This window comes from Sciurus vulgaris (genome assembly GCF_902686455.1).
Source record: "Sciurus vulgaris genome assembly, chromosome: 4".
Lineage (NCBI taxonomy): Eukaryota > Metazoa > Chordata > Mammalia > Rodentia > Sciuridae > Sciurus > Sciurus vulgaris.
The window spans coordinates 53,466,054-53,480,937 of record NC_136464.1 but is presented as its reverse complement, the minus strand read 5'-3'; the positions used below and the strand labels follow the sequence as shown (position 1 = coordinate 53,480,937).

General features: G+C 42.1%; 1 protein-coding gene across 1 annotated transcript in view; it reads left to right on the top strand.

Moving 5' to 3' along the window:
* Positions 1-13,566, top strand: part of VCL (vinculin) — a 105,381-nt gene extending 91,815 nt beyond the window's left edge. The window contains 6 exon segments of the mRNA XM_079135970.1: positions 955-1,079; positions 2,667-2,852; positions 5,758-5,961; positions 7,898-8,101; positions 8,474-8,578; positions 11,354-13,566. Coding sequence (XP_078992096.1) covers positions 955-1,079; positions 2,667-2,852; positions 5,758-5,961; positions 7,898-8,101; positions 8,474-8,578; positions 11,354-11,500 — 971 coding nt within the window. The 3' untranslated portion in view covers positions 11,501-13,566.
* Positions 13,567-14,884: the final 1,318 nt, after the last annotated feature.

Below are 14,884 nucleotides of genomic sequence, written 5' to 3'. Positions count from 1 at the left end.
TTAATGTTGTCTGGCTAAACAGTTCCTAGCCCCGTACAATCATTGTTTGGGAAAGTTCTCAAAAAGACGACTGATAACCAATTTGCGATATGTATATGGAATATATAACCTTATATATCACTGATGTAAATTCTCTCGTACTTTTCTTTGTAAAGCATTTTCTTTTTCTGTCAGATATGGAGGGTTGAAGTTAACCTCTGATCTCTTAGGCCCTCAAGAATCTGGGTTTTCTTCAGCTAAATTTTGATCATATTTTCAGTACCACTGAAGCAGAGTGTAATTGGAGCCACTCCTTTGGTTGGAATAATCTGAATTCCTTCCTATTTTGAACACCCAATATTTCTAATCTCATTTGTGAGTAGGATCCAGTGAGAGAGTGGGAAGGAAGCTCTGGCCTATCCATCCCTGGCCCAGGCAGAATCTTTCTGGTGTTCTCAGCCCACCATCATGAAAGACATAGTTGGTTCCCTTATTGGAGTTTCTAATATTTTGAGGATTCCTAATTCCAGGTGACTGTACACCAGCAGCTCAGCATAAGGGTTAGCATGCCGAATGCCAAATACAGCAAAGGAGTAGGGAGAAAGGTGAAAAGTACTCTGGGGAATGTGTGCCCAATCTGAATATGATGTCTCTCATATTCTGCATTGGGCAGATGATTCTTGACTGTCTCATCTTCAGAGGGGTGATGGGTGCCACCCAAGGCCGGAGTGTTCTTGCCCAGGAATCTCCTGATTGTCTGTTAGTTGTCCAGTCAGATGGCACCCTGCATCTACTCTTTTCAGGACTCAGGGCAGCTGACTTGCCCTGCCTCCCTTCCCCTTTACTCACTGCCCATGAGGCTTACTGGCAGTTTCACATTCAGCTTTTGTTAATAGAAACCAGTTCTTCTGCTGGACAGACAGTGCTTTGGGGCACTGACCTACCCGGCTGAAAGTGAGAGTATCCTATGTTTAGGCCTGCAAAAGAGCTTCCTGGACTCTGGATATCGGATCCTGGGAGCTGTGGCCAAGGTCAGAGAAGCCTTCCAACCTCAGGAGCCTGACTTCCCACCTCCTCCACCAGACCTTGAACAGCTCCGAGTAAGTAAATTCAGAGTGATGGGGAGAATTGAGCAGCAGGGTGTTGAGAATGTAGCAAGAGAGAAGTAAACTACTTTAGAGTTTCAAGAATCAAGTGGCTTGTTTTAGCTTTTACTTGAACTTGAGTCAGAGGCAGATCTTGATTTTTATTCTTAAATTTAGTGGAGTCATAATCCAGTGCTTGTATGTGGGTCTCTGTGGTACTGGCCTCCTGTGATGGGGTGATCCTGGAGGAGAGGAGCTGGCTTTGGTAAGCATGGAGGTAAAGAGTGATGAGGTGGTGGGCTGAGGTTAAATCCTCGCACAGCTTCTGAAGAAATTTCATGTGTTCCCAATTGTTAATGGTGTTTAGAATTTTGTATAGGTTCTTTACTTTTATTTTTTATTGTTAGTAGCAAAAGTAATATATACTTTTCTAAAAAAAGTTTTTACCCAGATATAATTTAAAATCTTTTGGGCTGGGTTGTAGCTCAGTGGTAGAGCATTGGTGTAGCCATGTGTAAGGCATTGGGTTTTATTCTGAGCACCACATATAAATAAATAAAATAAAGGTCCATTGGTAACTAAAAAAAATGTAAAAAAGATCTTTTGATACTGGCAGGGTATTTCTAAGTACCATGAATAAATTACCCATGATTTAGCAAGAAGTTCAATGGGCAATATCTTGCAGGTACAAAGCCAAGAAATAGAAATAGTGATTATATTTAGATACTTACTTGAACTAACATTATTGGAAATACCTTGATGTAGGGAATAGCTTATCAAAGCAATAATTTGATTTATTTATTCTCTTTGATTTATTTCCCCATACTTAATATCAGTAGAATATGTTAAATTTGTCAAAGACAGAATTAGATGATTGTGCATATAGCTGGGGAGTAAATATTGCTTCCCCAATCACCAACAGTTCTTTTTTTTTTTTTTCCCCCTCAGTTGTGCTCTTGGTGAGTGGTTAGGGCTGACAGGTGGAGATATTCGTGGGGAATGACTGCTTTTATCATCAGTAGATTCATGACATTAAGAGTCAGGATCTTGGACTGAGGATGTGGTTCAGTGGTAGAATGTTTGCCTAGCATGCACAAGGCCTGGGGTTCAGTTCCCCAGCACCACAAAATAAATGAGTAAAAGTCCTGCTAATTAAAAAAACACAACAACTAGGTTCAAAAAAAGTTAAAGGAAAAAAGAAAAAGAATCAGGATCTTTTGAGAGATCATTTGAGATCATTTGAGAGATGAAGAACCTAAGGCCTAAGAAAGAAGTTATTTTCCTTTCAGATACCCCTTCATAGACCTTGACCCAGAACTTAGAACTTCGATCTTGTGTGAGGATCATCTTTGGGAATCCTTGATCTGGTGGTGTTGTGTATGCCTCCCTGGGATATGACCACCACAGTTAGCTGTTTGTGGAGAAAAAAAAATGCTTCTGTTGAGATTGTAGTAGGTGGTCCTTGTGGCTCAGTGTGGGTGGTCTTATTTGAAGTCAATGTGGGTGGCTTTTCTAGAGATGCTTTTTAGAGGAAAGGAAAGAATTCTAAGGGGGAGTAGTTCCTAGGGTTTTACTTACAAACCTGTTTATTCTCTTTCTTAGCTAACAGATGAGCTCGCGCCTCCCAAACCACCTCTGCCTGAGGGTGAGGTCCCTCCACCCAGGCCCCCACCACCAGAGGAAAAGGATGAAGAGTTTCCCGAGCAGAAAGCCGGGGAGGTGATTAATCAGCCAATGATGATGGCTGCCAGGCAGCTCCATGATGAAGCTCGTAAATGGTCCAGCAAGGTAAGTAATAAAGCTTTTTGTCAAGAAAGGACGTCTTCTGAGAAAGGATGAAGAGCTAGGCACATAGCCCTGGAAGAAGAGACCTGATGGAGTCACTCTGTCCCTCTGCTTTGGTTTCTATGTTGCTGATAGCATGTTCTTCTCCTTACCTGTGATTTAGTGAGATGTTTCTGATGCTTGATGGTTTCTCCTTCTTGTAGCTCAAACAAAAGCTGGGATGCCTGTGGTTTGAGAAGTAGGTTCCTTTCTTCTTTGCCCTCTAGAATGTCAGCTGCACTGACCCTGGACATTTGGGGTCTTTTAGAATTTGCTTATCTTTCTTGTTAAATGTTTTTAGATGTTCCATTGCTAACTGTCGGACCTCCAGATACAAAACTGTCTTTTGTGGGCTTTGCTACAGCTAAATGAAATGTTTGCATTCACATTAGAAGCAGATAGATTGGTATTAGATGCCATAGGCTTTGTTCTTTCTCGAAATCATCCTACCTTTCAACTCCAGGCAGCTCCTGGCTCACTCCAGCTCAGTGTAAATATTATTGTGGTGGATAAAAACCTGGATGCCGCAGCAGTTATGCCCCATCAATCACTTGCCTTTTTCCCCCTGAATGATGATGAGTGGTAGCTTTTCTAGATAAGAGCAAAATATTTTTAACTTTGCAGTGAAATGTAGTTCTAACGTAGTTCTAAACTGTTTCTAATTCAATCCTATATTTTGATGTAGTCTCCAGGGACTGCCTATACCTGTAACTGACCTTGGATTTTCCCCTCCCCCCCAAGGCTGGGAAATTAACCTTGGTTTTTGTTTTTTGTTTTGTTTTTGTGGTGCTGGGGATTGAACTCAGGGCTTTGTGCATGCTAGGTAGGCACTCTAGCACTGAGCTATACCCCAGCCCTTAAACTTGGTTTTTAACTCTGTGTTTTTCAAAATGCTTAGCCGTGCACTCCTAAGAAGGAATGGAGACTTTGGAAGCGTTCGACCTGATCTTTGCAATTATTTATAATGATAGCTCTCCAGTTGGGGCATGCATACCCCTGGGACCATGTGGTTGATTCCCTGAGTATAAAGAGAGTGGGGAGTGTGACAGTGAAAGTTGATTTTACTCAAAGGAAATGTAAATTTCATTATAATTCAGATGCATTGTGCAGTTAAACAAAACATTAATAAAATATAAAGATAAAATGTAAAAGGGGCAAACAGTACTGGCCTACATATTTGCCCCTCTCTGCCATTTATGACCAGAATACTTTAGGTCTGAGTGTCTCCTGAGGTCTGAGCATTTGGAGTTTGCTGACTTTGAGTTGTGTGAAGCCAGGAACGACTTGAAAGGTGTGTATGTTGGGGGAAGAATATGTATTTGTGTGTCAATCTGTCTTTGTGCAATTTGTCACTCATCCCTAGCAGCTGTGAGCTAGCTTCTCTATTCTCTACAGAATGAGGATGAGTCTTGTTGAGACAGAGTTTAAATGAGAGGATTTAGATGGTAACTGAACCCCTTGTTGACCCTGAATCCTCCAACTTCATTTTCACCTTTTGGTGAGACAGATCATGTACAGAATGATTTTAAAGATTGATAGCAACTGCAAATAAAATTCTATACAAACTCCTACTTCCTTTTGGTTACAGATGTTTGATGTATAATACCTGTGGTCACTGTTCTTCATGTGAATGGTTCGACTTTATTAAGGCAATTTGTTTTTTCTTTTCTCCTCAGCCTGCTTTTCAGCATCTGATCCCCCTGTCTCCTCCTCAAATCTCTTATAATTCCCACCTCTAATACTAAATTCATGATCTTCGGCTCATGGTCCTTATTCTTTCATGGGTACCCATTTTGGGCTCCTGTGAAGGCTCTTCTGAGCTGAGCCTCATTCATTGATCAAGTTCATGTATTGTCGGTCTGTTAAGTCAACTTTGGGGTGAAAGAGAACCTATTTTGCAATAGGAGAGAGAGGTTGTATTCAAGGAGAAGCTTTTGGGGTTGGTATTAGAAATGAATGTAATAAGATGTTGTAGAAGCTTTCTTTCTGAAGACTTTGGGGGCGGTGGTGGGGGGAGAGGGAATGTGTGTGTGTGTGTGTGTATGTATGTATGTGTATGAGAGAGAGAGAGAGAGAGAGAGAGAGACAGAGACAGAGAGAGAGCGCACATGTGTGCACATGCCAGCGAGCTGATCTGACTCTGAGCGAGTTTTCCCTATAACAGGCCGGATAGGGCATTTTCTTAAGGTTTCTTACAGCTGGATCATTGTGGGGTGCTTGATAAATCCTCTTCACCCACTGTTGTTTTCCTGTCTCTTTCCTAGTTTGGTGTTTGTTACTTTTGATATATCGTTTTTAATTCAGGAACTTTTAACTCCTGAAGGAAATGATCTATGTCTGGCAGCTGTAGAGCTGACCTGTCACTTCTTGTGTCCCAGAACAATGTAGTGACCATATGACCCAGCAAGGTGTTCATTTTCTTCTATTCAAAGCAATTCGTGTGTTGTATTTACTTTCCCTCCTCCAATTCCTTTTAAAAGTAATGAACTACAATTGGGTTTTGCTACTCAAAATTGTTCTGACATGAGTACATGTGGTAAGTTTAATTTTGGAGTGTATTAAAAAAATGAATGTAGCTTGACAATTGATGCAATTGTCAACCACATTGCATCACTCAAATCAATTTCCATATTTCTCTGGAAACCCTTTGTAATTGGAGCAAGACCCTTTTCTTCCTTCACCACAGGGTGAGTTGGGCTGAGAGCTGCTGGAGCTGGACCTTGGTTCCTTCAACCCCTGGAGAGTATGCCATTTTCTTTCCCATCCTAGGCAAGCTTTGGTTACTAAACCAGCCGAAACTCAGTTTCCCAAGTCCTACTGCTCTTACTAACACTATCCCTGTTTCTCATCCTTCCTGCCATCGACAAAGCCGGGTATCCCAGCCGCTGAGGTGGGTATAGGAGTTGTAGCTGAGGCAGATGCGGTTGATGCTGTTGGGTTCTCTGTCCCCTCTGACATGGAAGACGATTACGAACCTGAGCTGCTGTTAATGCCATCCAATCAGCCGGTCAACCAGCCCATTCTGGCCGCGGCTCAGTCCTTGCATCGGGAAGCTACCAAGTGGTCTAGTAAGGTACTGATTAGCACTCCCAGTTGGGGACTGCTCCAAATGCATCTGGCCATGTGCAGCCTTGACACATTGCATCACTCATGATCTGTGTGGGTCCTGTGAGTCTGAGCAGGGTGGGTATCTGTGTGTCTGCACCTTGTTGTTAGGACTGGCTTCACAAGTTTGGTAGGTCTGCTAATGCCAGATTAATTGGATTGCACTTATGTTTGGGGGATAAAGAGAAATGGGGTCACTTTTTGAAAGGATTCCTTTTCTTTCCAACTCTGTGACCCTTGTTGGAACTTTAAATCTCTTGGGAAGCCGTGGCTGCATCTCTCAATGACTTCTAGGTCAGGAGCCATTGTCAACCATTAAGGGATCCCCTGACCTGACCATTGAGCTTTGGCCCCTACCTCCTGCCCCTGACCACTCACTGATGGATGGCTCAGGCAGAGTTGATTAGGGTGAGAAGCAGCTTTATATTGCAGGGTCTCTGGGAAGGACTGCTTACTGCCCTGCACTTGGCTGTGCAGCAGATGCTGGCCTTGATGGGAGCCCACAGGGATGAGGCTTCACTGACAGCTTGCTCAGGTTTCTCAGTGGGCGGGGTAGGAGTGGAAAACCAAATGCTCAAGGCCACAGGCTAGGTAGCAACAGAACTTCGGCTTTTGGGGTTGAACCAAAGCTAATTTTGGGAAAAGAGCGGGTGGTACTGGTCACTATTTCCTCTGAAGGTGGCATGTTGCAAGAAGAAAGGTTTGAAGAGTAATGGATAATAACTAACCCTGACGCTACACTGTCTTCTAACTGAAGTCATGAAATTCTGAATGATCCTAGGTCTGTGTTGGAAGCGGTGGCCCAGAGGGCCTCATCTGATACACCCCTCACCTCATGGCTTCTTCCCCGACATGTTTTCTCCAACCTCAGTTTGCTGCCTGAGATGTCACACACCTTCCAGCATAAACAATTAGCCATTTCATGGTGTCTGTCTCTCACAGAGCACCTTGTAGTGGCATGGTTTGTGTATGCTTCACTGCATTGTTTATAAATTGAAAAGCATGAGGGGAGAAATGAGTGGGGCCTGGCCTTTTAAAAATAATGTGGATGCTGTAATTTTAGGTTGTTATGGGCATAAAATAAATTACTTATATATATCTTTATTATAACCCATGAAGGTTTTAGTGAACCAAATGCCAAATGTGAAATAAACTGCCATTAATTAGAGTGGAGTTTCTGATTCCTTCTCCAGCATTCTCTTAGCTGAAGGTTCCATTAATTGGAGGCTTCACGTTAGCTGAAGGGACTGAAAAATTGATTTCTTGACGTTTTTACATGTGAAAGATTAAAATGACACATTATTTTCAGGCTGACAGGACAAATGAGACAGTTGAGGAAGGGCAGGAGCAGATTGGATCAGAAAATTATGCTCCCTTCTCCCCAGCTGTGAATAGTCACTTTGGATTTTAAATTCTAGTGAAGTCGTGAGAGTCCTGGCAGCTATTTGCAGCCAGGGTAAGGATGAAGAGGATGATTTCAGCATCTGGAAAGGCTCCTCTGTATTTTTCCTCTCTGGCCAGTTCTACTGCTTTCTCTCCTATTACAGAATGAAAATGCCTGTTTCACTGATTCCTTGGCCCTGACCCCGTTTTATTGACACTATTAACCAGAAGATGCTGAAGTGCTTGTTCAGTGCCATGCCTGGGGTGCACATGTTGCCCTTACAGACTAATATCCAGGTCTTCCTTTTCCAGTCAGGGGATTCTCTGTCTCTCTCATCAAGTAGCCTGCCTCATCCTTTTTGTCTCCAGTGCTATCCATATCATGAACTGTCCTTTTAATCCTCTTCTCACCCTTCCAGAGGGCTGCTAGAGCAGCAGGCTCCCTCCTCTCGTTTTTCTGCTCCTTCCTTAACTTGGTCAGTGTGTGGGCAGAGCTCACACATGTCTTTGCTTCTCTCTAGGGCAATGACATCATTGCAGCAGCCAAGCGCATGGCTCTGCTAATGGCTGAGATGTCTCGGCTGGTAAGAGGGGGCAGTGGTACCAAGCGGGCACTCATCCAGTGTGCTAAGGACATTGCCAAGGCCTCAGATGAGGTGACTCGGTTGGCCAAGGAAGTTGCCAAGCAGTGCACAGATAAGCGGATTAGAACCAACCTCTTACAGGTACTTGGGAAAAGAGGGTGTATGTGTGGCAGAGTGGGCAGGGAGAGTTTGGGAGGAATATGAAGGTATGAGGGAGAGAAGCCACAGAGAGAAAACTGGGTGAGTAGGGGAAATGGAAAAAGGGGAAGTATTCATGTGAGTTTGGGAAAGACAGACTCAAGAAAGTTTATTTCTCAGTCAAAGGAAAGATTTGAATGTGTTGGCTTCTGACAAAGGGACTGGACTGACCCCAGGGAGAAAACAAGTGTTTTGTTGTAATTTGAGTGCCTTCTGTATGCCAGTCCCTTGAAATACAGAAGTGGATGTCCTGTGCCCAAGGAACTTGTGGGCAAGACAATTATGGACACACACCAAAGTAAACTTTCTTTTTAGGTATGTGAGCGAATCCCAACTATAAGCACCCAGCTCAAAATCCTGTCTACAGTGAAGGCCACCATGCTGGGCCGGACCAACATCAGTGATGAGGAATCTGAGCAGGTATGTGTTTGCAGCATTGGATTTCTTACTAGAAGCTTCTGTGCCATTTACTTTAATTCACTTTTAAAGACATTTTACCTCTGAATGAAATATTCAGTATGGAGAATGAATTCATACAACTCATTCTTTTCATGAGGAGAGTCTTTTGTTAGATGCATCAGAAATTTGGCGTTGGAAGTAAAGCACTTGGGCAACTTGTGTTATTTTACAGATGGGAAACTGAGGCACGGGGAGGTTAAATGGCTGAAAACACCATGCATCAGTGCCAGTTAGGATTCTATTCAGTTTTTTTCCCTTTTATAATAGGCTTGGCTCTCTTAAAACTTCCACTGCCTGTTCACTCCCACTCACTGTGTCTTTTTTGGGCTGGAGAGAATTGTCTGCCTTCCCATTCTCTGGGTGATTTTCCAGCTTTAGGGGAATGAATAATGCAGGGTGTGCAGGAGTATGAGGTGGTTAGGCCTGTTCAGAGGCTGAAATGACAGCTCAAGGAGGTGCTTCTCTTACACTTTCTTCAAGTTTCTCGGAGAGAAAGAAGGATGGGGGGAGGGTTCTCTTTAAGTTATGCTTCTTGCATATATCTTAGCAACTACTTCTTGAGAATTTGTCCTATTTCTTTGCATTGTGAAATTGTGGCTTAGATCTTTCAGAAGACTCTCATTTGCTGGGCTCAGTGGTGGGTACCTGTAATCCTAGCAGCTTAGGAGGCTGAGGCATGAGGATAGCAAGTTTATGGTCAGCCTCAGCAACTTAGCAAGACCCTGTCTCAAAACAAGAAAGGGCTGCGGGTAGAGTGCCTCTGGGTTCAATCCCCAGTACTGAAAACAAAACAATTCATCCTCATTTGAGTACCCCTTCCTTTCCTTATTTCCCCTCTGGAAGGTCCTGCTCTGAGCCAGGTTCCCAGTTTCTTCTTTTGATAAGGAGCACATCTCTGTTGCACTGCCCAGATAGGGCTCATATCAGGTGTTGTGGGAGTTAAGAAAAGAAGAGACACAGTCTTGCCCGGCATGGTGACATACACCTGTAATCCCAGTGGCTTGGGAGACTGAGTTAGGATTGCAAGTTTGAGGCCAGCCTCAGCAGCTCAGCAAAGTCCATAGCAACTTAGTAAGACCCTATGTCAAAATAAAAAAAATAAAAAGGGCTAGGGATGTAGCTCAGTGGCAGAGTGCCCCTGGGTTCAATCCGCAGCACAAAAGCAAAACAGAACAAAAAGACACAATCCCTCCCCTTGGAGAACTCACAAATAATTTAGAAGACAGTCTGATCTCTATACCAGAAAACAGAGGGTAGGGGCACTATAGAAGATATGAGAAGGCTCTTCTTCTTGGTTCCATTATTGCTGCTTCCACTACCATATTCTAATCCAATAGCTCTCCCAAATCAAGGGAACTGTATCTTCACCCCTAACTCCCACATATTCTAGGTAGCATTTGGGCATTGGGCTGTTTTCCTGTCATGTGATCTCTTCTGTCTAAAGGTGGGAGAAATTGGGGAAGGAGGGATAAGATTCAAAAGATTCAGGTCTAATCATTTAACTAACAAAAATGTGTCTTGGGAATAGCTACTCTGCTCCATTAAACTGTCTAGTAGGCCAAGTGTGGTGGCACATGCCTGTAATCCCAGCTACTTTGGGAGGCTGTGGCAGGAGGATCATAAGTTTGAGGCCAGTCTGAGCAACTTAGTGAGATCAATACAGGACTATAAGTCAGAAGTCATGAGTCTTCACCCTGATTCTGTCATGGAAGTCTGGTTGGCAAGTCTCTAGACCTCTCTGCTCATGAGGCCTTTGGTTGACAAGTGAAAAGACTTTCTGATCAGAAATTCAAGACCAGGGCTGGGATGTAGCTCAGTGGCAAAGCATCTGCCTTGCATTCACAAAGCTCTGAGTTTGACCCTCAGTTCCAAAAAAGACAAAAAAAAAAAAAAAGATTAAAAAAAAAAATTCAAGATCATAGTTACTTCTCCCAGAATCTGTGACCCCTTTGAAATTTCATGCATAAATTTAATACATGTGAACATTTTTCTGGGGAAAACCCACAACTTTCATTTAAAAATAGTTAAGAATTACTGGGTTAAACAATCATTTAAGGTTTCTGACTTTATATGAGCAGAGTACCAACAAAATTCCATTTCTATGCATTCTGTGTTTGGAAGATAAACTTTGGAGTTCCATAGATTTATAAAGTGGTTGGTTTTTTCATTTGGTTTCCTTCCCCAATTCATTAATTGAATATTTATGAAATGCCTCCTATGTGACAAGCACTGTCCTAAGCACAATAATCTAGGTAAAGCTTACAGTATGTCAGTGAGTGATGATGGATTCTATGGAGAAAAATGAAAGAATTGGAGGTGAGGAATATTGAGAGTTGGGGAGGTGATTCGTGAAACAAAATGAGAAGGGCAGGCCTTACCACGGTGATATTTGAGCAAAAAGATCTGAAGGACACCGGAGGGGGAACCAGTGTTTACTTAGGGGAAGATTATTCCAGGTAGAGGGGATAAATATCAAAAGAGTCTGGAGGGAGGAATGCACTTGAAGATAAAGAAAGAGTATAGACTATAGGCCATCCGAGGGCATGGTAGAAAATCAATGATGGTCTGCTTTGGGCTCCTTTTCGGTTATACAGCTAATCCATCAATGATGTGAGCGAGTACAGGGAATGGCAGGGGAAAGTGTGGTCAAGTGCAGTCCATTCTTGGCTTAACACTATTTTGGAGACAGGATTGCATCAGGGACTACTGTAACAGAGAGCTCTTCTTTCTTGACAGGCCACAGAGATGCTGGTTCACAATGCTCAGAACCTCATGCAGTCTGTGAAGGAGACTGTGAGAGAAGCAGAAGCTGCTTCAATCAAAATTCGAACAGATGCTGGATTTACACTGCGCTGGGTCAGAAAGACTCCCTGGTACCAGTAGGCACCCAGCCAAACCTGGCTGGTACAGAAACCCCTACTGAAGAGAAGAATGATCTTGAGTTCCAGGAGCCATCTGGAGTTGCTGGGGGTTGAAAACCATATCCTGGCCTAACATATCAGAAAGGAATGGAGGCCTCTTCACATTGCAAAACATTTATACTCTTTGTCATGGACACTTTGAAATGTGTCTCCATATAAATTCTGTCTTCTCAAACACAGTTAAACTCATGTATACTCTATCTCAATAGGCAGACTGGGTTTCTAGCCCATGGACTTCACATAAGCTCCGAATTTAAGAGTAAAAACACTAGCCAGACACCCTAGAGGACATTTCCCTCTCCCTTCCTTTTCACTAGCCTCCACTTTCCCCTTCAGGCTCCTCAGACCCAGAGCCCAAGCAAGTCAGTTAAGAAAATCACTGTGCCTCCAAAAAATTATCTGGGCTTTCCACGTTGCTGCCCACCCTGCCTGCCTTCCCTGGATTGTGCTACCTGGGTCCTTTTCAGAAGTGAGTTTTGCTGCTGCAGGAAAAGGTGGCCTTTGGGGGGGCCCCAACATATTTGGCCGGGACTCATTTCCTCTCATCCTCAATTTAATTCAAGTTTCCCAAAGTATAAAACCAGAATTCATTGCCAGGAGAAAAATCACAGAATCACATGATTCTGTCTTTATTATGCCCTTGAGCAATGTGCTAGGGAAACTTCTTGTCTCATGTCCTGCCTCAGCCTGCCCAGGTAACCATCCCGTGAACACACTGTGTGTCCTGGTGCTGTCTGCCACTAGAGGGGCAGAGTAGCCAGGGTGTGGCCCTGCCCATCCTCCCAGTGGGGTCCTGCCCAGGCGTTCCATGCTTTGTCACTGCCTACAGAGGTCTGTGCTGAGGCCTTATCATTCATTCTTAGCTCTTTTGTTCTTTTTAAGCTGAAATGCTGCATTTAATTTTTAACCAAATCATGTCTCTTATCCTGGCTTTTGTAGTCTTCCCCTAAACCCTTTCCAAATAAGGTTTTAAATATATGTAGGTGTTCTTTCTTTTCTTTTTTTGGAGATGGGGTCTCACTGTTGCCAAGCCGGGTCTCAAACTCCTGGGTTCACTCCTATCTTGGCCTCCCGGCATGTTTACAGACATGTTTACTGTGTCTTGGCGTTGTCTGTAATTTTGAAAGATCCTTTTTATCCTTTTGAAATTCAGCCCTAAGAATTAGTACTCACCCTGTGAGATTGTCCAATGAAATGGCAATCCTGTTAAAAGACACTTCTACCTAAGGGACAGTGGTATTTGCAGACTAGAATTTGGGTGCTTCTGGGAATAAATCAATGGTAAATACTCCTGAAATTCCTACCTCCCTTCAACCAACTACAATCAAAGCCCTTTATCCTCTCCTAAATATAACTGTTTAAGAGAGTAAGAAGCATAATATTTAATTTTCACCATAGTAAGTTTTCTATTAGGCAAACTTAGAAGGCAACTTTTTTCTTTTCATACTTATTATTTGCCGTCTAAGCATTCTCCAGCACATAAACCATATTTCTTTCCAAACTCAGAATGAAGAAAGTAAAGGAGTGAGACCCTTTGTCTAAATATGCTTCCCTTTCACCCCCAATGTGTGTTAGATCCCAACATCAGATGTGTAACACTTGTCTTAAGGTGGTCCTGCACACACGGGCTACCTCTGTTTCCTTTAACTGATAAAGATTATTTTAAGGCCCTCAGCATATTTGTATAGTTGCTTACCTGATATAAATGCAATATTAATGCCTTTAAAGTATGAATCTATGCCAAAGATCACCTTTCATTTTACTAAAGATTACTTAGAAGAAATAAGAAAAATATTTGCTCTTCAAGTTCTTCCGGTGTTTTGAGACACTGGTTTATACTTTATGCCAGATGTGCTTTTTTCTAACAGCAGTGCTCAAGACACACTGAAGAAACAAAACAAATCCCTGAATGATAGAGGTGTCACCACTTAAAAAATAAAAATTTGTAAGCTAGGATTTGTTATATGCAAGTATTTTCTGCCTCCTTTTGGTTCTGTTTAAAACAATAAAATGCATTTGTATAAATAATGCTCTAATGATGGATGTTATTTTATTTAGTAAGAACTTTTAGGTCAAGTTTTTCCTTTATTTTTGAAGAACAGCCAACAAAACTAATCCTCAAAATCTGGAAACTAAAGATATTTATTTAATCCAAGTGGAAGAAGTAGAAATCAACAGTAGTATATTTACTTAACAAGAATCTGTGTGATCAAGGACAACTTTGGGGATTATGTATTAGAAGTGACAAAGGTTAACAAGGCAGAAATCAGCTAGATAATATGGATCACTCATAGCTGAAGCAGTCTTTCATCTTAGAAGAGTCTAATAGGAGAGACCATCACTATCCCCTAAAAAGCAGAAGTTATTAAATATGCAGGAGTATCACAGGTCCACTGTTAATATTCTAAAATCCAATATAGAAAGGCTCTCAAGGACCCACCAGGGCTTTGAGGCAGAGCTAGCTTTTAGAGACATATTCCTCGTCTTGTTTAAGCCCTGACCAAAACAGTACTAGTAGGTTCTTAGCTGTGACATAACAGTTTTTGCCTGATTTTTTTAGATCTGCAAAGGTTATCATTAAAGGGTGATACTTAGTGTTGCTAACTCATTTATCACTGCTTTTATCACCTACAAAAGCTTCTAACCATACAGGCAGAATCCAACCTGCTTGAATTAAAGGGAAATGTCCAAGACTACTAATTAGCTCGGAAATCTCTAACACTGCCTCATTTCTATGTACCATATGTTCACTGGTGCTGCCTTTCGGCTGCATTATAGTTAGTTGTTTTCACAAATCATTTGCCTCTATGGACAATAAGACCAGCATATTCCAAGGGTTCTTCTGTAGCACCATTTAAGGAATGCACCTATCAGATGAATGCCCTCTGAATAAAATGATGGGTACTTCATCAAAAACTAAACATCTATTTCATTTGCTCTAAGGGTATAGTCCCTTCAGAACCTGGAAAAAGGGAATATTATGGGATTAGTGGACCTCTGTTCTTGGTAAATATTCTAATATTACTGAATATTCTATTGGTAGATGCTAGTGATAAAGAAGGGAATTTTGAATGGCTGTGAACATACTATGTTAAGGAAAAGAGCACTTGAAAGTGCTTTGCAGCAATCTTTACATCATATGTGATGATACAGAAGAAAAACTGATCATGTTCGGCCTACTAACACTTGAGAACGTTGAATTAACAGTCAAGCTTAAAAAAAAAATCAACTTGTTGCTTTCATCTTTGTTTATTGACAGTATAGTCAGAGTTATTGAAAGAATTTATTGGACTCTATCAAACTAATTAATACAATAATTTAATTGTAGAAGGAAAAAGTCTACTTG